Below are 26,435 nucleotides of genomic sequence, written 5' to 3'. Positions count from 1 at the left end.
AAGGCACTCATGCAGAACTACAGTTTCCACTAAGATGAAGCAGGACAGTTAAACAGTGCAAACTGACAGACAAGTAGGAAATGTCAACTGACAGCTAATGTTCTATTTTACTGAACTCTTGCACTGACTCATTCAGCAGTTCATAGATTCTCTTTTCTTGCCAAACTTTTGCAAAAAAAATACTCATTTTTGCACACTGACAAGCCCTACTGCCCTGCAGTTACATTTATTTCTACTTTATCATCCCTGAAACCAATCAATTTTTTTGAACATTCTACAACAGAGAAATACATCTATTCACAGACCTTCTTTGTCTTTGAAGCTTTGATTAAAATTGAAGTTCAAACTATTAGATAAAAGCTATTTCTTAGAAGTTAAGGTACACTAAGGAAATCCCAACTAAATCAGATGGGAAAAATATTTTTAAAGTAAGTTTCCAACAGAAGAATTTAATGTATTTTTCACTCTTTATGATGTTTTTCAAATGCTGCGATGATAACAATCTTCAGGAATTCTTGTTAATAAATAATATTTTCCAGTTCTGAATTGTTTTGATACCAATCAGATTGGGATAATCTGAAGGTGAATTCTGAAATTCTAAGCACAGAATTTGCAAAAGCACTAGCGTGCAGCAGTTCATCCTGGACTTTAAAATTAAAAAAAGAAAAGATTTCAAACCTCTACAAGTTAAGTATAAAACAAGGGTATTAACTATTACATATTTACCAAGGTCATTGAAATGATTCACTACAGCTTCAACCTTCTTAAAGAGAGCCTACTCTTTTCCATCCATTTCATAAATCTCCAATGCTAGAAACAAAAATGTTCATCAAATTTATTGTTGGTCACAACTTTCACAATGTGCCATCATTATGCATCTTTTCCAAACTAAATTCTGAAACCAGTCAATTAGAATTTGACATAGACCAACTTCTTTTCCAGAAATTGCATTGGGGTATAACATCCTTAGTGTGACATCTTTCAATTATGTCACTCTCAATTGAAACATGACCATTTTCTTCCCTGTGAAACATGAACAACTGTTTGCAACTCATAAGAGCATTCAATCCCATTTGTTCAAAGATGGTCCTTGTTGGCATAAGAAAAGCAGGAATGCTCTCATTCCTGAGCAGAGCAGCTCAGATGCAATCTGCCACACAAGTGTGATACCAGGATACAGCAGAGGCCACTGGAGAACAGTTGGACACATATCCATAGCACTCCTCATGCCTACTATTGAAGTTTCAGTCAGTTACAAAAAAACTTAACAAAACTCTACTCCAGACTAAATATAAGAGAAATAAGTCTTTGGATATTTCCCCACCAGGTACCCAGACCTGCCACAAAACCTCAAAACCACAAAGAAGGAATGAATGGCAGTGTTCCTGTTCTCAGTATGAGTGCTGCAACATCCCTCTGGTCATTGGTAGGTCTGTCATTTTGCTCCTACATAAAAACACCAAGCAACTTCAGATTTTCAAAACTGAGGATTCTCTCACAATGACCTTTTTCCAAACAACCAGTCCACTATTTCATGGAGTCTTCTGGACTTTGAACATATGCTTCTAATTCAGAAAGAAAACAGTACAACACAAGCTGAGTATGTTAAAATGTTTGATTTTATAATCACTAAGAAGCAGACATAACCTTACATATTTAAAGCACTGACCTTAATTGCTCAGTGATAGCCATGCTATTTGGCTAAGCACTGCTAGTAAACACCAGAGATTATCAGGAAAACAGTAAACTATAATTCTGAGATTCCCATTTCATATAATGAAGTTGCCATCAATAAAGTCTAAATTAACAGAGATTAAATCTAATCCCCAGCATACTTACTTTTTCTAGTGTTTCAATGCGCTGTTTCAGGAGTCTATTTTCAGTTCGTAACCTCTGGAAGGTAAACAGTTCACAAATCCATTTCTCAAGTTATGAATTGAAAGTCAAAAGGAAAGCAAACTACCAATACTTTTATCTCATCACATCCATGAAAATCAGTATAATTACAAAAATAATTTCTGAACTTCTTAACATCCTTTCATATTATGCACTAGCTCGAAATATGAGTTTAAACAGCTTGGTACAGCAACAACAAGAACACATCTCATGTTATGTGAAAGCTTTTATGTTGCATTTGCTGAAAGCTGTGTCTGCAGGGGAACCATGGGGCTTAACCCACACCAGATTGGACAGCCTCCCCTTCATAAACAGGATCAAAGTCTTCATGGTTAAGGGACATGACAGTGCACTCCCTGCAGCAGGACAGCCTAATGAGGCAGCTACAAGGTTTCTTTCATAAGAATTTATATTAATCTATAAATCTATAGTATGGCTATACTGAGAATTTCCTCAAACATCCCAGAAGTCAGCAAGAATTGTGCTGAACCCTATATTTTACAAGTGCACTTCCTTTAATTTTGGCAGTAAAATTTTAGCAGTCAGCATTCAGACACAAAAGATCCATACCACTCAGAAGAGGGGATTAGATATCAGTTCAGCAAATGCTTTACTCTGCCAGGCTAAAAGGCAAACTCAAAATACAGTTCTATCTCCCCTAAAATAGTCTCTTCTGCTAAGAAGCTCTGCTAAGTCAGAAATTATTTACATATGTCCCAAAGTAGGGCCTAGAAACAGGTAGCTCTGCGTTGTTTGGTTGGGAGTTTTTTGCAAAAATTTTTGGTTGCTTTTTCTTGGGGTGGGCTTCATGCTTTTTGTTTTGGGAAGGGTTTTTGCTTTCTCCTTTTTTGGGGGGGGAATGGTGGCAAGAAGCAAGAAAGATTTGAAAAGAGTTAATATACTAGAATCTAAAGTTACAGTTGTCTTTCACATGGTTTTACTCTGTTCTGCAGAGAGCTGTCATTTGAGCCCTGCAAATCTGATTTCAGCTGCTGTTACAGCAGGTATTGCTGCTGCTAACTGCCTCACTGCCTGATGCAATCAACTGCCTGAAAAGGCTCCTAATACCTTTGTGCTCCCAGGTGCATCTCACAGTCATTTTTCTGAAGAATTGATGCCTCAAAAACTGACATTGAAAGGCAAAATGACAAGCAGTGGACAGGAAGAAGGAAGGCTGTACCTAACTCCCTCACCAAACTTGTATATAATACACTTGCACAGCATTTCTCCCACTGTCTTTTCTCACAGAACTGGCTAAAACCACAAGGAAGAAAATCCAAATCAAACAACATGCTGTGGAAAAAAAAGCAAAATAGGAAAAAAAGCATCAAAAGACTATTTATGTCACAAAAGCAAAAAGATGCAGTGATTAGGTACATACAGGAAGTAGGTCAGTTAGTAAAAAGGGAAAAATAAACTCCACTGGCAGCTTGGCTTTTCCCCCCCAGTTTGTATTAACTGCAAAAGCTCCAAAAGAAAAAGTGACTGCAGAGAGAAGATGCCACAATTTGGGTCCAATGCATAAGAAAAATCAGGACCTTAAAATCAAAGACAAACCAGTCAAGTGGACTCCATGAAGTCTATCTTAACAAGTCTATCATACAAACCTCCTGTGTGCAGCACCTACATTTAAACCAGCATATTTGGAACCTCTGACAAATGAGGGCATCTATTATTAAGCTTCTGTCAGCAGGAAATACTAAAAAAATAAGTACAGAAAGTCCCCATAGATTTTTTTTTAATGTCCACCCAAAGTCTCAATAATTTCACTGTAAGTGTCCTTTGGGAACAGACATCCCAAATACAAATGCTGAAAAAATTTGGGGGTCTTGATTATGTCCTGCTACATGCAGAGATCAAACATGCAATCCCCCCATCTAGGAATTAAACTTATTCATAAATAAATTTGTTGAGGGCTCCTTACTTTAATTTCAACTTGTTCTTCCATTTCTTTTGTCTTTATTGTAGTGTACTCTTTTTCTAGCCTAAAAATTAGAAATAGTAAATTATGATCAGAAACATTGTGGATAATTTACTTGTTGGTGTAATACCTAACAAATAACAGTAGAACAGAGATACAGATTATTGATATTTCCTCTCAAATGCACTCCTGTAAATGCTTAGACTGGACCTTAAATTTAACACAGTAGATATGATTTCAGTAGATATGAACACACTGAACCAGCATTATGAAGTGCAGGAGCTTGCCTGGATACATTACAGTGGCAGCAATTTGGAGCTACTCTGCAATAACCCCTTTATGCAATACAGTCATCAATTCAACAGATTCAGCCAAAAGAAATCAGAGCTTGGAAAGCCTGAAAGACAAAGATGTAAAGAAATCTGAGAAAAATACCTTAAAGATAAACCAATTTTAGCCTTTCCCCAGCAAATCAAATGAAAAAGGCAGCAAGAAAAACCCACAAGCTGAGATAACAATGCCTCTACAGAAAGCAGATCAGGAAGTTCAGACTTGGAATGGTAGATTTTCAACTGCATACACTTGGACTGGTTTGCAAAGAAAATATTTTTCCTGAAAGCTTTGTTGTTACTCCTTTTTTAGAGAAGACTGCTCATTCTACTGATCATAGGCTGCTGACAGAAAAATAAAAGAAAAAGATTGACAAATTCAGTTTGGAAGACCCTGGACACAGCCAGCAGTGCAACAATGAACACAGGATACTTTACAACCAATGAGTGCCCAACAAACTCAACCCTGGCAAGCCACACTATCTGCAGCTTTCTAATCAAAGCAGAATTTACCAAAGGCAGAAGAGACATGCAAATAACCTTAACAACAACAAGTGGTATTCTCAAGACTTCAAACCCCACATGAAAGTTGTTTTACTGTTGTCAATGTTACTACAAAGTTCTCTCAATTTATATTTTCAACAGCACTAATTTTGATTATAAATGCACTCTTTAGTATCATGATTATTCTTCCAGTTTCTGAGAACTAAAATCTTCAGAATTTAGGCCAGATGACAAAAGTTTCACCTCCTTTACCCTGAACAAAACAAAAACAATCTCCCCTCTCACCAGAGGAGAAAACCACCCCCTACCCAACCTTCCTATTCAGTTCCTTTTTACAGAAGGGCTGTAATTCCCCATAACTCACAGTTTTCTTCAAATGCTTTTTTAGTTATTTTTGTAAATGAGCTGTAGCTTTATTATATTTAAGAAAAATAGCAAATACTACTTTAGAATAATTTTTTTGCAGACAGAACTGCAGTTTTAACTGTTTATATAGTATAAAATCCCCTAAAAATGTAAAGATGAAAAATTCAAAATGAAACGCTGAATAGCAATTCTTAAGGGTAAACAAACAGTAACTCAGCAACAGTATAATGTATGTTCTCAAAATGTAATACCTACTTTTTCATCTTTTTTGCATTGTATTTGACTTGGTAAGATGCTTGGATTAATTTGTCTGGACCACTGTCAAACTGATGTGGAATGACCTTTTGAAAGTGCTAAAAGCAATCAGAGCACAAGATTACACATAATTAACAGCTGCAAGGAAATACACACACTGCACATTTCAGATATCTCTTAAAATTATAATAATCATAGCTTACCTGTAACATTCCTTCCATGTCAAGTTGCAGTAATTCTGCCTGGTTCATCTGAAGTAATGCTAAACCTACTCTAAATACTATCTCTAAACCCTGAAAAGAGAAGTCAAAAAATATTCAACAATTATTCATGCCATTGTCAACAGCACAGAGCTTTTCTACTATTTACTAACATTGGAAATCTCACCCACCTAAGCACAAGTAAAAGGGCTACTGAAAAAATCTCTCACCAAATTGCTTCTGCGTTTCTTTTTTTATTCCAAGGACAAGCAAGCTGGCTATTTGTCCTGATGCCAGACATCTCCCTCAGAGAAGTTAGTGATGAGGCAAAATCTCGAGTGACAGGAATCCTCTAGGTCAGCTCTATCTACCATTTCAAGTATATCTAGTAGAAACATCCCCAGTACTTGTCACAAAAGCCATTTTCATTTCAGACACAGTACAACGCAGTTAAACTACTGGGAAAAAAAAGGAAAGTCTCACTATATACCCCATCTTCGACTTTCCTGGGGACAAGGTGAAAGGATCCACCTTTGACTTACTGCTTTCTCAAAGCTGACTGCAGGGCAAGCATAAACTATGATTTGTTATTAGTTACAATTGTGCAAAGTTCTAATCCTAAACACAGCATAGGTGTCCTTGTGATAATGACACAGATTTCTTTCCCAAAAATTCCTTTGGCACCTAACATCATGTGAACAATAAAAAGAACTAACACTCCCCCTTCTTGGCTTGCATATCCACCATGAACTCCAACTTTGGCCTGAAAGCAGCATTAGTTTCCACTGCAAACTCACCATAATACTGAGGAATGGATATCCCTGCTGCATGCAATGCTAATGAACTGCATCCAGAAAAAACGTATTTGGGACCACTTCAACTTAGAGCACAAAGCTACACACAATATCAACATTCAGTGACTTGGCTACTCTTCCTGGACAAACTGCACACACAGACACCTTCCCTTAAAATAATCTGATCAGCATAAGAAATAAAAAGCAAGACTGAGATTTGTCCATCATGATGGGATTTATACCACTACCTAAATAACTGCTTTCAACAGCTACTCTTGAAATATAACATATGACTACATTTAGTAGTTACCTCAGACATAAAGATATCAAATATTCTCGTTGCAATTGGTAGTGGAAAAGTTGTAAGGAATATAGTTAAAAACCATGATGATGCATACATAGAAGTGTGAAAACTTTGAGACTGAAAGTGCACATAAAGCTCTGGAAGATGTTCCTGGAAAAGAAGAGGAATAAAATACACAAGTATGTTAAGCTTCTGCTTGTAGTTTTAGTGCAGATGTGTTTTTGACAAATTTTGAATACAAGAAAGTAATTGACACATAGTACATAGAGGAGCTGTCGGTACTAGCAACAGGACTAGGAAAGACATAACTCATCATTATCAAGAACCATGCATGTCTACCCTGCAAAGCAGATAACAAAAACACTTCCTGATCCTAAGGGGAAGTCAGGCTTGTAAATCCCTGAGTAATAACTAGAATGGGCTACTAAAAAGAGCTGAAAACTCTAAGGCTATGTGATCTCTCACCCTTGACCACTATGTTAGAAACCAGATCACCAAACAGAAACCTCTTTTGCTCCATCAGCCTCACCAGGAAGAACCTGCATTCCAAATCTGAAAACAATTTCAATCCTAGATAAGAGGGTATCTCCCAATCTTCATCTTTTAAGATACTATAACTTAACTATGAAGACTTTGATTTTCAGAGTCTTCAATCCAAACAGAATTAAACATCCATCTGCTTAAACTGCAGCAATACAAATCCTCATGCTTCAGTGTTTAAAGCCAGTCACTGCCTGCCAAAGGTTAAAAAAAATTGCTCACAGCCACATGCATTTACTTGTGAAGTTCTGAAACTAGCTATTGTCAAGAGTGCAGCCTGTTAGCCAACAGACATGCCTGCTCTTGAGCTGTAATTCCCAAGTTTCTTATTAATAGTTACTGAAGAGCAAGTTTGATAATTTTGTATGTACCTGTATCATGCATTCAAACTGGTACATACAAAGGCCCAGTTCAGCCATGCTTGGTTTAAAGAGTTCTCGTAGTCTGTAATCTTGCATTAATTTAACAAACACACAGAATGCCTCTTCTTCTGGCATCTATATCAAAAACAAAAAAGCACAGTAAAAACTCTGGACAAACATAATGATATATCAGAGTAAATGCCTGGGAGGATTTAGGGTTGGGGTTTTGTGTCTGTGTGCATGTGCACATAGCAGAGCTTTTTTCTTGGTTGTTGGTTTGTTTGTTTTGAGGTTTTTGTTTTGTTTAAGGGATTTACAGCCAATTATTCCAATTAACTTTTGTATATATTAAATTCTAGCAAATAATTTCTCAACTGAAATGGAGGTCTGTAACTTTCTTACTATATAGCATACTTTGTCATAAATCAAAAACCAATAATACAAAGGAAGCTTTAAGATAATCAACTGTGTAGTTTCATTTGAACTCTGAGGAGATTCCATGTAATAGAAGAGAAATAACAAGTTCATTTATTTTTGAAATATTACTCACCAAAATAGCTCGCAAGCCTGCAATCCTACCTTAGCTCTGAAAAACAAATACATTCTCCCACTCCAATACAAGTATCTTGGCAAATAGAATGACACAAAGTAAATCTCATTTTATTTCCAGACTAAACAGCTGCCCTTGACAGCTCCAATGTAACAAAATTATGAAGGAAAAGCATTGCAAGAATTCCCAATAAACCACCACAATATATTATGCATTCTAGCATGGATTTAAAAGGTTCACATATTTTTAAATATTTTACCTGCATAAGCAGTAACCCAACTATAAAAGCGCTTCCTTGACAGTATCCAACCTCACGATCCACCAAAGAGTAAGCCTGGAAAATAAAGTTAAAACTATCAGCAATTAAAACCTCATTATCAATAAAAAGTAATCATGGCTTATCCCTGCTATCTTGTTAATAACTTATTCTTCCTCTCCCCAAATCCAACAAGGGCAGACATCCTATCCAGAAATTTTAGTCAGACATTCTAGTTTCTACCTGCTGCCACAAACTCTGCTCTCTGAGCATATACATACAAAGCTAAACTAAGGCATACCTATCAAAAATACAGGCAGTTTTCAACTACAGGAATTTGGTAGAAGATAAAAGAGACCACTGGCATACAAATCTCACAAAGTACTACTTTTATAGGATACAGACTAGACAATGAAACAAGTTGTCTTCAGAAATAATATGTGCTGCAGTTTTATTTACAGATGGATGAAATGTGGTGATCTCCATGCAGGTGGCATCTTTGTTTTAGAGTTATGGAAACTACTATGGTTTGGAAACCTGCCATTTCTCCATTGAAACCATGTTCTGTGGAAAAGTCTGACCTTCAAAGTTTAACCTCTAGTGAAGAGTAAGTGATGCAAACAATGCTACATTGGCATTTTCATTTTATGTTTGGGCACTGGAACAACTGCACATTAGCTTGTGCCTGCCATGTGCACTTCAGAAATACCTGCACACTGAATACTAGCTCTGATTGCCAATGTTCTTGTCTCGGGCAACACTGTTCACTTTAATTTATGGCACACTTCATTCCATTGCACAATCAGCAGTCAGCATGTGGCTTTGTTTTAATGCCAACTTGGTTTTACCTTGTGAGATATAAAAAAACTTATAGGAATGCCATTGGAACTAAAATGGGATTTGTTGAACTAACCCAGTGTCTATGGTTTAAAAAAAACTCATAACACATGAAACTGGTGCAAGCTCTCTATATACAAGGCAATCCAAGCTGGTGCATGCTCTTGCTAATACATTCTCAAGGGCTGAAATACCAACTCACCTTCATTACGTTGAACAAGACCTCCTGCCCAAGGCTATCTTTTTCTTTGAAAAAATCATGCTCAGGGTATGTTCTAGCAATGTCCCTTCTTATTAATTTTTCACAAGGAGATGTCATTTTTAAAAGCTCTGAATACTGATCCTTAATTGGCATGCTTTGAGCACTGCATAAAAGTTGCCAAACAATTGCTCTGAAGTGATGAGGTATCCCTTTTCGAACCAGCTCCTAAGGCACAAAAAGACAATTCATATTTCCTGAAAATATTACAAAAAATAAACCTAGAGAAAAAACAGCTTGAAATCAAATTCCTCACAATTTCAAAAAAACCTTTACATCATGGCAAAAACTCCTCATACAGTTTATAACGTCAAATTTAGTAGGATAAGTTCACAAAAGTAAGCAGTCTCTGAATCATTTTTAGTGTCTAAATTAGCTACTGAAAATAGTTCCTTATCCATGGCAAACTATGTGAAAAACAGAATATTCAAATAATTTTATACAAGAACTTCCATTAAACAGAACTTAATACAATGATGTCTATATTTCATGAAAGATTACTGGAGATAACACCTTTAATAATATTTGCAGTCACTGAGACCTAAGAAATCATGACTAAAAATTACTTCCAAGATAGGCAAATGACAAAAAGTAGAATTAACCGTAGCACAGTCAACTGCAACAAAAAATTTGCACAGTACAGCTATCATTTAGCAAACTTGACAACTTATGTCCAATTTCTCTGGTGTGCCAGGATTTCCAAGTTATCTTTTAAGAAAGCATTTAAATGCAGTTTCAGACACTGCACCAAGAAAACATTAAGTTTACACCTACTGAATTAACTAAAATTACTTTAGCTTTTGAAAAAAATTCTGCTAGGTATTATACAATTCAAACATGCCCAGATGAGTACAGCTAAGAACCTGTTACTCGTCCTTTAAGAAATCACAAGGACAAGAAGTCTTGCTGCTTGATCTGAAAACTGAAAAAGAAGCATTACTCAGGAATTTAACAGACTCTTGGTGGTATGCTCTGCACCTAGAATCAGTCTGACCTAGAAAATTGTCTCTTCAAGACTATTTCCTTTTTGTACCTTAATAACTTTTTTACTTTAAGAATTCTTATCAAATATTCAGTCTCCTAAAGGCTAACTTCTTTCATTATTATTTATTCTGAAGCTAGAGTAACCTCCTATTCTGCAAAGCTTCCTCTTCTTCCTGTTTGTTTCACATTTTTCTCCTACTTCTCCAACGTTACAATTAATTCATGCAACACTGATAACTTTCAAACAGACTCTTCCTTTTAAGTTTTGTTTTTCTTGAGCTCAAACTCTGCTGCAGAAGTTTTGCATCACTGATCTCCATTTGTTAACATCCTAAGCTCTCAATCCATCCTTCTTCAGAACCACCATAGTAATGCCACTCCAACTATTTCTCCTGTCTACAACATAACACCAAGGTGTTTTTCCTAAAAGAATGCCAATCCAAGACAAGAACCCTAACACATCAGCTTTACACAACTGTATCTACCTATCCTTTGCCAACAACACAACTGTACTGTACATCAGCCATCTAAAGCCTCAAGAGCACTAATAAAGCAAGAAACTTCTGGCTAATGCCTCGTTAATGTACCTCCTTGACAGAATAATAGAGTTAACCCCTCCAACTTTCCTAAAAGGAACAGCAGGAAACACATCTACTGGCCATGCCATGTGAACTGAACAGCAGGACTTGAGTCATCCTTCAGAAGTGCTCCATAAACAAGAAGCAAGTTCTGAAGTGAATTGAGAGATGTAAAGGATGGAACACATCATCTTTGGAGGGAGGTATAGACACTTACGCCTAAAACGTAAAAACTTACCAGATTTCTGACAACCAAAGACCAGGTTTTACAGCCAGGACAAAAAGATACCTATGCTGCTACCTATTTACCTAGTGGCACAATCAGGGAATAGATGTGGATGTTCTGATATTCCATCATAAATACAGACTCACAGATAAGGTTCACATTCAACAAAAAAATACTGAGCATTATTTAACAGCAAATGAAACCATGGCTAGTTTTTACTATATTAGTCAGCAATATAATTACATATTCCCTGAAAGTTAGTCAAATACTCCTCAAATTGTACTTGGGCAGCTGTAAAAACAAGTGACACTTGTGACACTTGAAAATGTTCGAACAAATTCTAACTGACAGATCTTATTACCACCTCACTTTTACTTTCTCTTGCCAGATTCCTGTGGCCTTCTTTTCATGGCCTTTTGGAACACCTCTCCAGAAACTGCTTTCCCTATGCAAGCAGGAAATCTTTAGTTCATTTTCTTCCCTTGTTTCCTCTCTCAAGTCATGTTCTCTTCACAACTGCTCCATACAAAAGATACTTTACTTTAGCCCATTGTTCTGCCTTCCCACAACCTATTCATAGACACACATTTCAAACTGTTCAAAAGACCCTGACACATTTGTATTCTGCACATAAAACTGCAGACTACAGCCAATAAAGAACCAAAGCAGAACAGACTTGCCTGCTAACAAAAAAATCCCACGCTGTTCTGCTTGCTGCCACTGAAACATGGATATGTTCAAATGCACTAAATGCTTTTTGGTTTGAATTTAAAGTGTGATTGAACCCCACTTCTGTACATGACCACAACTAACCCAGACTGGACACACTGGACAAAGTTCATCCAATCCATCCAGAATTTAGAAACTATGTGTTCTTCTGCCTAAGGTCATCTCTGGGGTCAACATACTTGGCAAGCACAAAATCTAAACTCATTGTAGCCCTGGAGAAGACTTATCAGCTCCCCTATTAAAAATGCTTTAAAGAGAGCTGCTCAGTATCTGGCAGCACAACATACACGTACGGAATCAGAGCATCAAGCTATCAGATGCCCTTCTGCTGATCTTCAGTAATTCCATTTTTGGAAACATGAAGCTAATCATCCCTGCATTCATGGAAATCTCTCATCAGAGGTAAACTGAAAGCTTTAGTATTCAAGATACAGTAAATGCATCTGGTTTTCAGCAGGAGACATTTGCTGGGTGACAGCACATAGGAAGGTCACAAAGGAAGCACCAAGGCTTAGGGATAGAAAGACTCCATTGGAAGTTTGTATTGCATATTAATTTTAAAAGAATAAACCCATCACAAATATAAAACAGTATCACTTATATCACATTAAAAATAAATCAAAAAACCAGTTTCCAACTACCTTAACTTGCTTTTCTTTCTTTTTCCGTACATCTTCCCATTCATTCACAATCCGCCCCCACAGGATCCACGAGTCTTCTTCAAGATGGCTGAGATTGCTAGAAGCTGATGAACTAGATACAAGGGAAGATCCACTATTTCTTCTTGACCCATTTACTGATCGTAAGGATTTGCTATCTGTTTCCAAGAGTCTGCAAAGAAAGCACACAAAAAACAAATTCAAGTTCTTCTAATCAAAGGATGGCACTATTAATTGTTTTCTTGACAAAGAACGCACCCAGAGGTTCAGTGAAACAGCTTCACAGCGTTCATTTGGACTAAATGTGAAAAGAACCGTTCAATGTTACCCCTTTCTCTTGAGATCTCAAGTAAATCTGCAGATAGAACAGTTCACACTGCAGCATTTTAAGAAACAGATAAAAACGTCACCCACAGCTGTCATGCATCAGACTGACAAAGAAAACCTAAGGAAGTTAAATATCCTCAATGATAACATCAAATGTCACAGAACTTAAAAAATAGTAATTTAAAAGACAAAAAATTAACCTCCTGTAAGTCTACCTGATTACACTCTTTGAAAATTGACAGTATAAATAAAAACAGAACAATTAAAACCTCTGAAGCAATTTTAAAACAACTGATCCTTGCTGACATGTTGATTCACAAATCAGCACAGTGTTTTATAAAGGCACAGGAGAAATCCCAGACCTGCAGCCCAAGGACAGGACAGGCAAGTGACTAGTGGAGCTAATGAACGTGCCATTAAAGTGAGGAGCTCAAACGTGAGACCCTCTGGGGCTGCCCAGCAGCAAAATACAAAGGTGTGTCAAGTGCCAGACGAGTTCCTGAGGAGACCTCCCTGTGAGCAGCTTGCTGTGGCCATGGACTTGGCAAGAAGGCAATGCTTTGTTTATCCTCCACTAATATCGAACCCCATAAGCAGGGGACATTTTTTGGATTATGTGTTAGTTAAGAGCAAGAATTCAGACTAACTTGGAACTGTTTCACTATACCATGAGTTTCATTTGTGCTTTAACTTCTAAGAATTCCAAAATCAGAGCCATGTGGTTGAATACTTTCTCAAAAATTAGTACAAAAGTTAATCCCCCAGCATTTCAGCAAGGTCAGGTTATGTTTTAGATATTTAACAAATTGTAGCCCAAAGGATATTGTATCTGAGATGGTACAGAAATCTCAGAAATACCTAATATTTAATAGTACAGAAATACCTACAATATTTAAGCTCTCTGCTATAATGAAATTATTTATACTAGCTTTCACCTACTGGTGTTTATGAAAGCAAGGGAAAAAGTAATTTAACTCATTAAGATATATAGCACAGTTTCTGCAACAGTATTTTGTTTGGAAAAGAGTTAAATGGTAAAAAAAAAAAAAGGAAAACAAAACCTTTTCAAGACAAATTTTCATTTGGGATTTTATTAAAAAAATTCAAATAATTTTCCATTTATTAATGGAATGCATAAAATCTAGTTTTAAAGAAAATACTTTAAAAATCCACTTCAAATGTTTAGAAACCTGGCCTATACTGATCCATAATGAAAAATTAGTTTGAAATGCTCTCAATCCAAGACAATGACTCAAAACCAAATTCAAGGTAATCACAGAGGAAAAAGCATAGAATAAACATTAAGATTATAAAAACAAAGGTCTAATGAGACACTTCCAGTTTTCACAGGTTTCTGTAAAAGTTATACTAAGTTTCTGTAATTAGACCTTACCTGGATAAACTCATTGTCCTTAGATTTGAAAACAGGAAGTTCTGTTCACAGTAAGTCGCAAGTTCTGTGACGTTTAGTCACTGTTTTCTTTCATTTAAAACTTTATAAATGATTTACTAATGCCAAACTGTTCCACCAGGACTCTGGACTGAGCTTCCTCTTTATTCTGTGGGGACTTTCAGTATAATTAGATTACAGAATGCTACAAGACATAGCTTGAAACAATTTGAGTTCTTCCCTTTTCTAACTGTTACCTAATTCATATTCTCCTTCTGACAAAAAAGCTCACAAAAAACCCAAAACCTTTACAAACATCCACAGCAGCAATTCTTCCAGCAAGAAGAAAGAATGGTTCCCTGTGAACAGAGTACAATTGTCAACAAAGTGCCACTGTGCTAAACTGCAGATGCAAACTGTTCTGAAACTACAGGGCAGCCAGCAAAGAGCATCGAATTTCAGTACTAAAGGGCAGTACCTCACCAGCAAGCACAGGCTGGGTAAGGCAGGCTCCAAATAGAATTCACACACAAGACTAGTGTGGGACTAACAACAAGTCTGGCTAAAAGGAGATAAAACCAGACAAGATTGGCTAGTTTACTTACTAAATGAAGAAAGCTGACTTGAGACAGAAAGCCCAAGCTCACATTCTGCTTTTAACAAGCCAGGCAGTCTGACTGCAGGCCTCAATGAGAAGGCTCTAGATGTAAAGACATTACACTCCAGCATAGATAAGCAGTCCAAAGAACAGTTTGCTTTTCAAATACAAGTTAGTTGTTCTAGTCATGAACAGACTAGAAAGCCTCAGATTAAATGCAGATTAGCTTTCTAAAAAAAGCACTATTTAACCATTTTTCTGCTTCTTTTGATAATTTTTCATTTGCTCAGCAAAAATTAAATGGAGTTCATCTTTGAAGACAAGGAAGAGTGTATGATGTGGTTCTAGAAGCTTCCTTCCATTGTCAAAATTTGGACAGATGTATCAAATTCCCTTAAAATTGTGGTGCTATCAGGCTGCAGAATGCAGACATGGGAGAAGACATGCCTGGTGACACACAGGCATTGCCTCTCCTCCCCCCAGTTACTCGCTTCCTCCACTGAAAGTTACTACCCTCAGAAGTGACTCAGCAGGGAAAAAACCAAACAAATAAATAAACCAACTAAAACAAAACCCCAAACCAAACAACCCCTCCCAACTAAGAATAAGAATATTTAAAAAAAAAACCAAACACACACACACAAAAAAACACAACCAAAGAAAACCACACAAAAAGCCTCCTCTCCCCAAACCCACCAACCAACCAAAAAAACCAAAAGCAAAAAACCCCCAAAGAAAACCCAAACCAATCAAAAAGAGAGTACCTCAACTGCTTCAGTGCAAAGGCCAGCACTCTCATAGAAGCTGGAACAGAAGCTAGTTTGAGCTAAATTATCAAACCTTCACTACAGCTCAAGGATAGCCATCTCCAGTAGGTAACAAAGCCCTGCAGCTAACTGCCAAGTCTAAAAATCTACTTGGAGTTCAAGTTGTTAACAGCCAACCTCTCAAAAATTACCAAAACATACTTGTCAAATATAACCGGATTTTGCAAAAGGACAGATGACTTAGGAGTCCTGCCTCAAAAGTGCAAATGAGTGTGGCTTCTGGAAATTCAGCATTAAGAAATTCTACAGTCCAACTTCATTTCTGACTGATCTTGTGAATTTGCATCACTATGCACATCAAGAGTAACTGATCCACCTGAAAGTTGCATCTTCAATTGTGCAGATAAATAGGCACATGGAAAGACTACCATGAAAACTGTTTCTATACATACAAAGGCAAGATGGACACAAAAAAACTGATCAAGAATTAACTTTTAATTAATTTAAGCTATTATGCATCAGGCACCACTAGTGTAACAGCAAGAAGGTGGCTGAACATGGTTCCATCTCTCTACATAGCAAATTATGTAGCTGAAACAAGAACTGGATAAAAGTGGGGAAAAAAAAGAATTGAGAAAGATTTAAGATTTCAAGAAATTCATAGAAATTATCGTTATGATTTTAGAAGGTAAGAAGGTTTTACACAAATCTCATCTCTGGGATACTTTACTTTCAATTGGATGCTTTAAAAATCATAGTATAATTTCTTACTGTTAGAGGCAGCTATAAACACTCCTGTAAAAACAGTAGAGAAAAACACCTTCTAGAGTTTCACAAAAACATAACTTGTAAAAACACAGCACAAAAATACAAATTCTTAAACCTTTGGGCTTTCAAATTGAAGTGCAGTGCCATGAAATTTTTAACTAATTCCCCTTTAACAGCCTCTATGCTACAATTGCAACAAACCAATTTTAGTCTCATTACTGTACTTCGAAAAGCAAAAAGTTTTCCATTCACCTGTTCTGCTCCTCAAGTTTAGCCAGTAATTCCAAGTCGTCGGGGCTGAGCTGTGTCGGGGAGGATGGTGAGAGGGCGGGTGTGGACAGAGTGGTGGAGGGGGATGTGGTGTGGAGGGAGGCAGATGGACTCGCCACCTGGCTGGCCATTTGACTGACGGTGTGCGACACCGTGTTCTTCACCCATGAGAGAGTGGAGCTCAGCTTGCCTGCAACCTTGTCTGTCGCCACCTGTATCGACACAAAGAACAGGATGCAAAAGTTGTCCTTTTTAAACTCCTTTTTTCCAGCAAACCTGCGGCATCCAACAAAGGAAAAAATATACAATAGGCACAAAGCAACACCGAGATCATTTATTTCTCCAGGAGCCCAAGGCTGTCAGAAGTCACACAAGCATCACCAGCAATACAGTATTATAGAAGGAACATGCAAGTATGTTGCTAATCCACAAAGACAAACCCCGAGAAACTCCTGATGTATACTCACAGAGCTCATCTCTGCAGTACAGAAATACCACAGGATCCAGGATCAGCTCCGACTTTCCATTATAAAAATAAATAGAAATAAAAGCTTATTTTAAAACAACTCGATAAACTAAAATAATGGCACAGAAACTGTAGAAATATAGATACAGAAACAATCAACTACTTTACTGATGGACACTGAAGCAGAATATCAGGGTAACCCCCCAGACCACCCACTGCTCACCTTCACTGAACCCTAAAGTGCCAGGACAAGGAGCAGGGCTGCCACATTTCTGATGTACACCAAGAATCCTCTAGCATTGCCAGTGTGCAGAAAACAGTCACCAAGAATCTATGCCCATAAATCTACAACAGCTCAAAGTCTCACAGTAAGGCATCACACTGCTGCCTCTTTTCTCTTCTCACTTTCTCTTCAGGTCACTTGTACACCAAGTGTCCTTGATCCCCAGTCCCACTGTGCCTGGACAGACCCCAGGATTTTGGGGAAAAAGCAAGAGGTGCTGCTAGAGTCAGGAAAGCAGTGAGCCTGGGAAAGCAAAGGTTAACTGGTGCTGACCATTATCAGCTGCTATTTCTTGACCAGTGCAAAGAACAAAAGAGCAGCTGCTGGAGGCATCTTCCAGTGAATCCCTCACTAGAGTTTCCCTTCAGCATCTGAAAATATGAGAGGCTTTGACACAAAGTAACTCAAGATTTTAATCCCTCCCCAGCCCAACTGAGAGGAAATCCAGGTGCACCTCAAAGGAAGAGCCAGCTGCCTAGCAAATGTTAAAACTTGGTAAAACCAAGGCTGAAGAGGAACTGAAGTGGTATTGCTGGTAACTATTTATTTTGAACTTTGCTGATTTCCTCAAAACACTGAATTACTCCATGCCACAAAGAATTCTGCAGTACAGCCTATAAATAATTACTAAGATACTAAAGACACTGAGCTACAGGGAAGAAAAATCTCTTCCCAAGATCCTCCAATAGAATCTAATTAAAGGAAAATTTTAACTGAAATAAAACACTCCATCCCATCACACTGTGCATTTATCTGAAGCACAATATATAGACTTAGTAACTGATTGCTGAAACAGAAGCTTTTATTTGGATACAATGCTACAAAGAACTTTCCTGTCAATCAAATCCATCAGTATTTTACTTTCACTTAATATCAAAAAGAAGACCCACTGAATGCCTTCAGAAAACAAGCAGAACAACACAGGCCAAACCCAAACAAGTGGTAATCAACCTTCCCACTTACTCTCCATCAACAACATGACACCTAAGAGCTCTCCTAGAAGACTAGGAGAAATTTCCAATTTCCATATGCTTATTAGCATTCTTTCTGAAAATGGTATCAAATTTTGCTGGAAGTCTTCAGAGGCAGGGATGCCAACCACAGGCAGGGATAATAAGATACCAACATAAGCATCAGAAAGGCTCCGGTTGGTTCTTGTCACTGTTGGACAGCAAAAGTCAGGTATATAAAAAGAAGAAAAAAAGGAAAAAAAATCTGCAACAACCCAAAACACAAAGATCCCAACACATATCTTTTAAATAAAATCTTGGAAAAAATTGATTCCAACACTAGCATTTGACACCATCTTTTATAAAAGAAAGGAATGAAAATTACCAGAGGTTTCAAAATTCAAAGTTTAATACATGCATTAATATTTCACTCAGTCTATACCCTTTATTCACTATTGCTATGAAAGGATAAATTACTGCTGTTTCACTTTGAATAAAATCACATTATAATGAAGGTAACCCATACATCTCACTTAAGACTGATTATTTTCTCAAAGGCTTTAAACTGCTTAAAATATCACAAGTAATTCCAAAAATAAATGCTGGCAGAACCAGGGCCAATCTTAACACAGTAAAATGACTGCCATACACAGCAAGCTTTAGGAGTCACAGCTCTAAGAATCTTAGGTATAAGGATTAGAAAAGCAATGATTTTGAGTAATACCCTATGTGGTGCAAACAGGATAAAAACCCATACACCCAATTTTTATCTTTTCACAAAGTAAAGCAATTGGAAAGACTTAAGGCATAAAACAAAATTCAAGGTCAATCTGGCCTATAAATGATGAGGCTTATACTGTACAGTAAGACAACTGAAACAGGAGTGGTGTAGGGACAGAAATCAAGAATCTTGCTAGCATTCATTCACCAACATATCACTGGGCATTAAAATTAACTCAAAAGTGTTAAGAAGCCAATTGTGTGAAGAATATAAAAAATATACGGCCAAGAACACCATGCAAGACAGCAGTTAAGTCAGTCAAAACAACGTGCCTAACAATACTGCTTCTCAGGGCAGCTGAGAGGTGCATCAGAATGTATCAGAGAATTAGTACCCCAAAACTATTTCTAGCCAGCTATCTGAAACCATTGACACACACAGAGCTCGACCCAGACCACTCCTGAGTCCCAACACCTCCCAGACCTAGGCAAGCTCTCCATCCCCGCTCAGCTGACCAGCCAGGCTGGGAGTCCCCACTGAACAGCATTCTTTGCCCAACTCACCTCAGCCACTTTTTCAACTCTGCAAAGAGAATTGGTTTCCTTCTTATTCCCAGCATTCTTTGGATGCTGAAATCCAAGTTAGCTTTAAAGAGTACAAAGGTAACCTACATTGGCTGGGATGTATGCCAAACCAAGAACACCATCAGGATGCTCAAGCTATTACTAATTATTATTGATGTGTGATCAAAAATAGAATCAACCAATTGTAAAAACGTGCGTTTTCTCTGGAGGGGGATCACTCAAGAACCTGCCAATTTATCCTAGATTTCGAACAAAAATGTCACTTCCAGCCCACTCGTGGGACACCAATTCCTTCCCTTGAAGGAAGGGAGCCATGGCTGGATCTGGAGACAAGCAGGCAGGGGCACATCCTCCTTACCCTGTGCAGGAGGACACGTGGAACTGAGCAGGTATCTCCCAACTCCAAAGCAGGCACTCACTCAGGCTCCCAATCCTATTAACAGCTACACTGCTCCCAGCTTGCCAAAGAACCCAGAGCACAGGAACTATTCATTGGCTTGTGCCTGCCTAAGGTCATGCAGATCCCTCCTAAAGAAAGGTGTGAATTTTGAGCTTGAACACTTCGATCTTTAAAATGATTGGGGGGGGAGGGGGGGGACGGACACAAGACTTAATTACCAAAGACTCTGTACTCTTACACAGTTTCCACTGGGAAAACAGAACTACCAGCAACTCTCAGCCACCTGATAAGTCTATCAGGCAAGACACAGGCCTGTCTGCTACATCCTCTAAGATATTGCAAAGACAATAAATGTTCATACTGATACTAAACACAGATGCACAATATGTGGCATATATATATGCCAACTAAAATATATAATATTCAGTATCTCAACTTCATGTTTAGTATTCTTAATTAGCTGATGATTACGGGACTTTATTACCAAGAGGAATACAATACTGTGTTTAGTTTTCCAAATTACTCAAAGGAATATTGCAATGAGGCTGCATATAAAATATTTTAAGTAAGACCAGCTAAAGGTAGACTGCAACATTCCACATTACACACAAATGTATAAGCCTCTTTCCCTGAGAATACTCAGGTAATGTGCATCACCTTTCAGAAAGCCTAATTATGATAGCACTCCTTGTATTTGCATTTGCCAGACAAAATCTGTTTTTTTGAAAAAGGTCTATTTAGATTTCTTTTAAAAAGGTATTTCACTGTACATGTTGAATTTGCTTACTACCTTTTCCTGCATTTCCCTGAGGAACATTTGTGTCAAACAATTATATCTTGATATCTTGATTACCCACAAGATTACAGGTATCTTGAAATACTGTCTCAATTATTCGAACCATATGCCAAAGTAAAAATAACTGCAAGCCCCACACAAACACTACTGTATGTATCATTTGTTTCAATGATTTCTTCTCTTCATGAAAAGAGAAAGAAATGGGAACTTCCAGAATACAAGGAGCAATCTCCACACTACTCTACATACAAAAAGAAGTCTGACATAATTGGGTCTGAAACTGTATATGTGGTGTCAAGCCAGTTTTATAGCATTCCATAGACCCAGTCTCCTTCCTGCTCCAAGTTAACAGCATTCTAATATGTGTAGAACCAATTAAACCAACTCAGTCAATGACACATGCAGGAGATGTAGCTGGTGAGTCAGCCAGCAATCATGTTCCCTTACAAGCTAAAATCCTAATTGAGGGCTCAAACATGGCTTCACTATAAGCTTTATTTGCGTCTTCTACAATAAAAATTCATAACTGATTTCTGCCAAAGCATGAGTGAGAAGTCCTCACTTATGCTCACATTCCTGATTTTTCTTGTGATTTAACCTAACAATAGTAGGAATATCATGGCTACCATTCCCTAGCTTCCATTTCACTTGATACACACTAGCTCTCCAAGTCTTTCTGAAACAAAAAAAATAAAGCAGTCTAACATTTTTAGATTGTATAAAATTTAGGCTATCAATGGTTAGTGTAGCATCATTTTTAAAATTCATCATCTGACTACCATGTCATGGGGTTTTGATGATCCCAGAGAAAGGTAAAGTGGCAGTTCACATCTACAACTAATTTATGAGGTGTTTTAAAGAAGAACTTCATTAGAAATGTTGTAGCAACCCACTAAAGGTTGAAACCATTGCTAAAAGTCTTATGAGTATCATTTCCATCACTGACCAAGTTGTACTAAATTTCATTCCTTTCCAAGAACAATTCCAGGTTTTTCATTACCTCTGCAGTCCAATGTGGTTTACAGTCTGTCAGGCATTGTCCCAGTGTGCTGAGGAGACAAACCAACAGTGCTTTTGCTGACACTATCTTCTGTCCATCCAGAGATGGCCCTTTAGCAAAAAAAAAGTTTCACATCTGACACAGGAACATAACTGTGTTCAAGAAACTGAGGGCTTCTTTCGAGGGGAAATAGATACAGTGCTTTTGTACCCAAGGTGGCTGACAGCTCCTCAGAGCTGCAAGAGAAAATACTGATGGACTACAACTAAAACACTAAAAATCTTTAACAGAAAACTTCCTTTGTTCTCTTAAACCTCAGTATGCAAAATTTCTTTGTATTTGAGGTTCAGCATGTCAATGGCTCACACATGTACTTGAAGGACCATCCCCTTGGCTAACAAAACAGAGGCAACAATCAGATTAACCAGCTAAAGTAAAATCAACCTTGTCAAGTTTTTTTATGCAATACATTGGAAGATTCAGGGATTTTTGTCTTTTCAGTAAAATGCAACTCAATTATTTAACTGGTGTTCAAGTATCATCAGGCACTTGGAAAAGAGTAACACACTCCAAAGCACACATGTTAATAATTATAGCTCCTTTCTACAGATTTTACTTTCCTACTCATTCCCCAAAGCCTAGCTTCCTCCTGGAAAGGAGGCAGGTCTGGCATCTACACTGCATTAGGACAGAAATAAACAAAAGTACACAAATGCAGTTAAATTTACTAAAAGCTTTAGGTCCATATTTTGGAAGTGAGAAACAACTGAGTCCTATTTTTAAACATTCACTGACCCTTAATCAAAATCAATGTTTTTAACACAACTCTTCATTTAAAAGGATACAAAATTTACAAGCAGTTCAATTGCTAAGTTTAAAAGGATTTAGTATCTGATGAAAACTTACCATTCCATGCAACTTGGTTTACATACTAGCAGCTCAAGAATTTTCTAGGTCTAATGCTCCTTTTTAGAGACCAGATAAACACAATGTGCAGGTTAGAACCAAAATGCTCATCTCTCATTTATCAGGCTGTGCACAGTTCCCTTCCCAAAGGGATGTATTAAATAAGACTTAATGGAGAAACCAATGAATATAAGGATGTCCCTCATGCAATATGGTCACACTTAAAACTTTATTAAGAACTTCCTAGAAGAAAAAAAAAAAAACCACATGACAGACGTTGGTGAGACCCTCACCTTCAGGATATTCCTCTCCTTCAAATGATCAGCTAAAAGGCCACCTTTCTATCAGGTGGCCAAAGTGATGGCCACCTCCAAAGTGAAACAGTTTCTAAAGGACTGACTGGTAGCCAGCCTTTCTTGTGAACTACAACTCATTGTAACCTGCAGCTGCTGACAGACAAGAAATAGAATGTAAAAGTTTCAGCAGTGAGATGCATAACTAATTAGTAATTTCCACATAGGAAAGGTGTCCAAGCTATCCAGTAAACAGAACAAATATAAACACAGCTGCAAACAGCAGTAGTCAATTCTTTTAACACAATCCATGCCAACATCTGTGGTCCTGCAGTAATATTCAATTTTGCCCACTAATTTACTTGCCATAGTCATGACTTGCCTACACAAGCACTTAGAGCATAACTGGAAGCAGTGTGCTTTTGTGCTGTGGCAGGGTCTCCCTCCATGCTATTCAAGCCTGTAATAGCACTCCAGCAGCCTTCTCTGAGCACAGCACAGAGAAATCTAATTTTCCTTAGATATTTAATAAAGAAAAGGGAAAAGGCTCTTCAGAGAAATGATGTACCTGCTCATCATCAAATGAAGTCAGTTATGTTCTGATTAGTTGGCCACTGACTTCTGCACTTTTATTTGCAAATAAGGGCCTGTTTACTTCTTTCAAAACAGGGGAAGAACGAAAGGAGATCAATGAAACACAGATGGTTTTTTGTGCCAGCCTGACACCAAGAAGTTCACATAAAAATCCCAGGTCCATTTTAACTTAATGCATCTCATCATGGAATTTAAACTTGCTTTTGCAATCTTGTCTTAGAAAGACTGACCACAAATCTTTCTCCAAAGGCCTGAGAAATACTTGCTAAGACTTCAGCTAAACCCATGAAGTTCCACCAGTAATGCATTCTAATGGAGAAAAAAATTACTTTGCTCAATGAATATTGAGTTTTAGCTCTGCTGTTTCAGACAGCATAGAAGCTGGAATTTCTTTTTACTATGTCTGGAAGTAGTTTACTGCTTGAGCTACACATAATCCAGAAGAATGCATGAAAAGTGAGACACATAAAACTAACTTTTACACAATAGTTATGTCAACAGCACATGTTCAAAATGTTAGGTTTTGGCTAAATAATAACTTTTTTAACACCCATTTTAAGTGACATTTGATAGTTTTAGCCTTCTATAACAAAAATTAACAGTAAACTCCTCCAACATCTTCTTAGCTACAAGTGCAAGGTAATTTATGACAACAACAATCCATTACTGAAAGACTGACCCCATCTGCCAGCCTGATGAAAACAATGAAAAAAAAACAGTTAATGCAATATAAGATATTGATGAGTCAAAACTCTTAAGATCATGTTATGATGTCATCAAACAGATATTTAATGCTATGCTAAGAATCACTAAGATTTAGACATGACAATAGGCCATAAGAAAACTCAGGTGTTTAGGAAGATCAAGAGCTTACCATATGGCAGAATACATGAACACTGCCTACTAGCAAAATATTAAGTTTGGATTTTTCTTTTTTTTTCAAAGGATTGAACCATAGAAGCAAAAGCAATACTGGTCAGACAAGACAATAAAGTAACATAACCCACCAGAGACAGGTAAGGTTTGTTCAGGCAAAAGAACAAAAAGATATTTGATGATGGCTTTTGCCTGCTTTCTAAGTTGGAAATTAGGACAAAATAGGTGTCCACAGACATTCTATCACATCACCTTACTTCTTGTCTAGAATTAAGACTCACCCTAGTATTTTACTTCAACTCCAAATATACAGCTGCCTCACAGGGACTGGGGAGGATCACTCCTACAGACAATTAGCAAACAAAGTCACACTGGCAACATCATCACTGCCATTGTGACTGAAAGAAGATCCACTGCATGATCCCTAGAGCAGGCTCAACTAGGGATCCTAGGCTGTCCCCAAAACACCACTGGATGGCTAAACTGAATAGTTTCCAGAGTTCTCAGCAGTTAGATGACATTAAGACTAATTATGGAAAAGTGACAATTCACTAAATCACTTCTGCTGCTCTGAGCAGACTGTTTCTGTGCACACACACACGACAAAACCACATCACAGCCATGTGTACAATGAGCAGAGGCAGAGCAGGGCCCAGGCTCTATCCATCACCAGCCCCCCATTCCATGCAACCACTGGCTGGAGAAGGAAGGGATGCACTGCAATGGACAAACTTGAGCAGAGATCACTACAATGAAAGCAAGACAGTATTCCCAGCTTAAAGGAACCCAAACACTACAACATGTGATGGGCAGTGTTACAAACACAGAAAGCACAAGGCTGAATTCAGCATGCTGCCTACAAACTTCAGTGACATAGTCAAGAATTTCAGGGAACCCATTTCACTACTTTAAATGACATATTACTATAATATTTACTATCTGCCTTTTCTAAAACTGTTACTGTTTTAATTGGGTCTACAAAAAAGAATTAAGAGTCCATAATCGAGGCAAGTATAGGCTGGTTTAGAAAGCAACATTCATAAACTCAGGGTTAGTTTTTATTATTGTTTCTTGGATCAACCAGAAAAGAATTTTTTTCTTGTAAACTATGCACTTGACACTTTAAATGCAAATGTTACATTCTCTCTGTTTCTTAAGCATTAGAATTTCTTTTTTCTACAAGATAAGGAAACTTAAGGGTAAGAAAGGGTAAACAGTCTTAAGTATGCATACCCCCAACTCAGCTGTTTTCCTCCCTCTAAATTGTGATATTTGAACCTTGAAATAGCAAAGTAAGCATGAAAGCAAAGTTTTTTCATGACAAAGGACTTGTCTTCCCATTTTTAAAACTTCTCTGTTTACCATCAGTCTTACCCAGAAAATAAACTGACAGTAACTGCTTAGGCATGTCACTTTCTCCATCCCTTCTTCTGCCATAAATCTAGAAGGGCTTTTCTCCTATCTCTTCAACTACTCTAACCACCTCCTGCTTACTTGTTCAACAGCAATTCAACAAGTCCACAGAAGACAAAGATATGAAGAGCAATTCCAAAATACCCAACCAAACAAAGCCACATTACCAAAACAAAATATCCAAGCCACTAGCTGAAGCTCAAGAAGTGCTTAAGCCTCAACCTGTGGGAGTGTAGGTAGAGACATGGGAAGGAAGTAGGGCTGTTCTGTTGAAGCTTTCTTCTCCAAACATCTGTTCCTCTTCAAAGTACTGTGGGACTGGATGGACACTCAGTGACAATCACTACAGCTGCTGTCAGCCCACTTGATAAAATTCAGGCAATGCTGACTCATAATACTGAGTGCTTTCCTTCTGATCATGCCCTTCTTTCACTGGCTGTCTCTATTTCCTCTCCTAATCCTTACTTGAGAAAGAACTCATATC

At 37.6% G+C, this 26,435-nt stretch overlaps 1 protein-coding gene across 5 annotated transcripts in view; it reads right to left on the bottom strand.

Moving 5' to 3' along the window:
• EVI5 (ecotropic viral integration site 5) overlaps positions 1 to 26,435 on the bottom strand; it is a 69,983-nt gene that overhangs the window by 42,182 nt on the left and 1,366 nt on the right. For 3 of the 5 annotated variants that reach the window (XM_054285771.1, XM_054285774.1, XM_054285773.1), the window contains exons 2-12: positions 17,137 to 17,188; positions 16,652 to 16,881; positions 12,532 to 12,721; positions 9,317 to 9,541; positions 8,281 to 8,355; positions 7,481 to 7,606; positions 6,576 to 6,719; positions 5,475 to 5,564; positions 5,272 to 5,369; positions 3,821 to 3,881; positions 1,840 to 1,893 (exon numbers count right to left, since the gene is read on the bottom strand). In XM_054285771.1, coding sequence (XP_054141746.1) covers positions 1,840 to 1,893; positions 3,821 to 3,881; positions 5,272 to 5,369; positions 5,475 to 5,564; positions 6,576 to 6,719; positions 7,481 to 7,606; positions 8,281 to 8,355; positions 9,317 to 9,541; positions 12,532 to 12,721; positions 16,652 to 16,881; positions 17,137 to 17,145 — 1,302 coding nt within the window. In that variant the 5' untranslated portion in view covers positions 17,146 to 17,188. The remainder of the gene's footprint in view (positions 1 to 1,839; positions 1,894 to 3,820; positions 3,882 to 5,271; positions 5,370 to 5,474; positions 5,565 to 6,575; positions 6,720 to 7,480; positions 7,607 to 8,280; positions 8,356 to 9,316; positions 9,542 to 12,531; positions 12,722 to 16,651; positions 16,882 to 17,136; positions 17,189 to 26,435) is intronic. The other 2 variants (XM_054285772.1, XM_054285775.1) reach the window with 1 other exon arrangement.

This window comes from Melozone crissalis, unplaced genomic scaffold, assembly GCF_028551555.1.
Source record: "Melozone crissalis strain CALT ecotype California unplaced genomic scaffold, PUWL_Pcris_2 ptg000045l_1, whole genome shotgun sequence".
NCBI lineage: Eukaryota > Metazoa > Chordata > Aves > Passeriformes > Passerellidae > Melozone > Melozone crissalis.
This window is presented reverse-complemented; position numbering and strand designations above follow the sequence as displayed.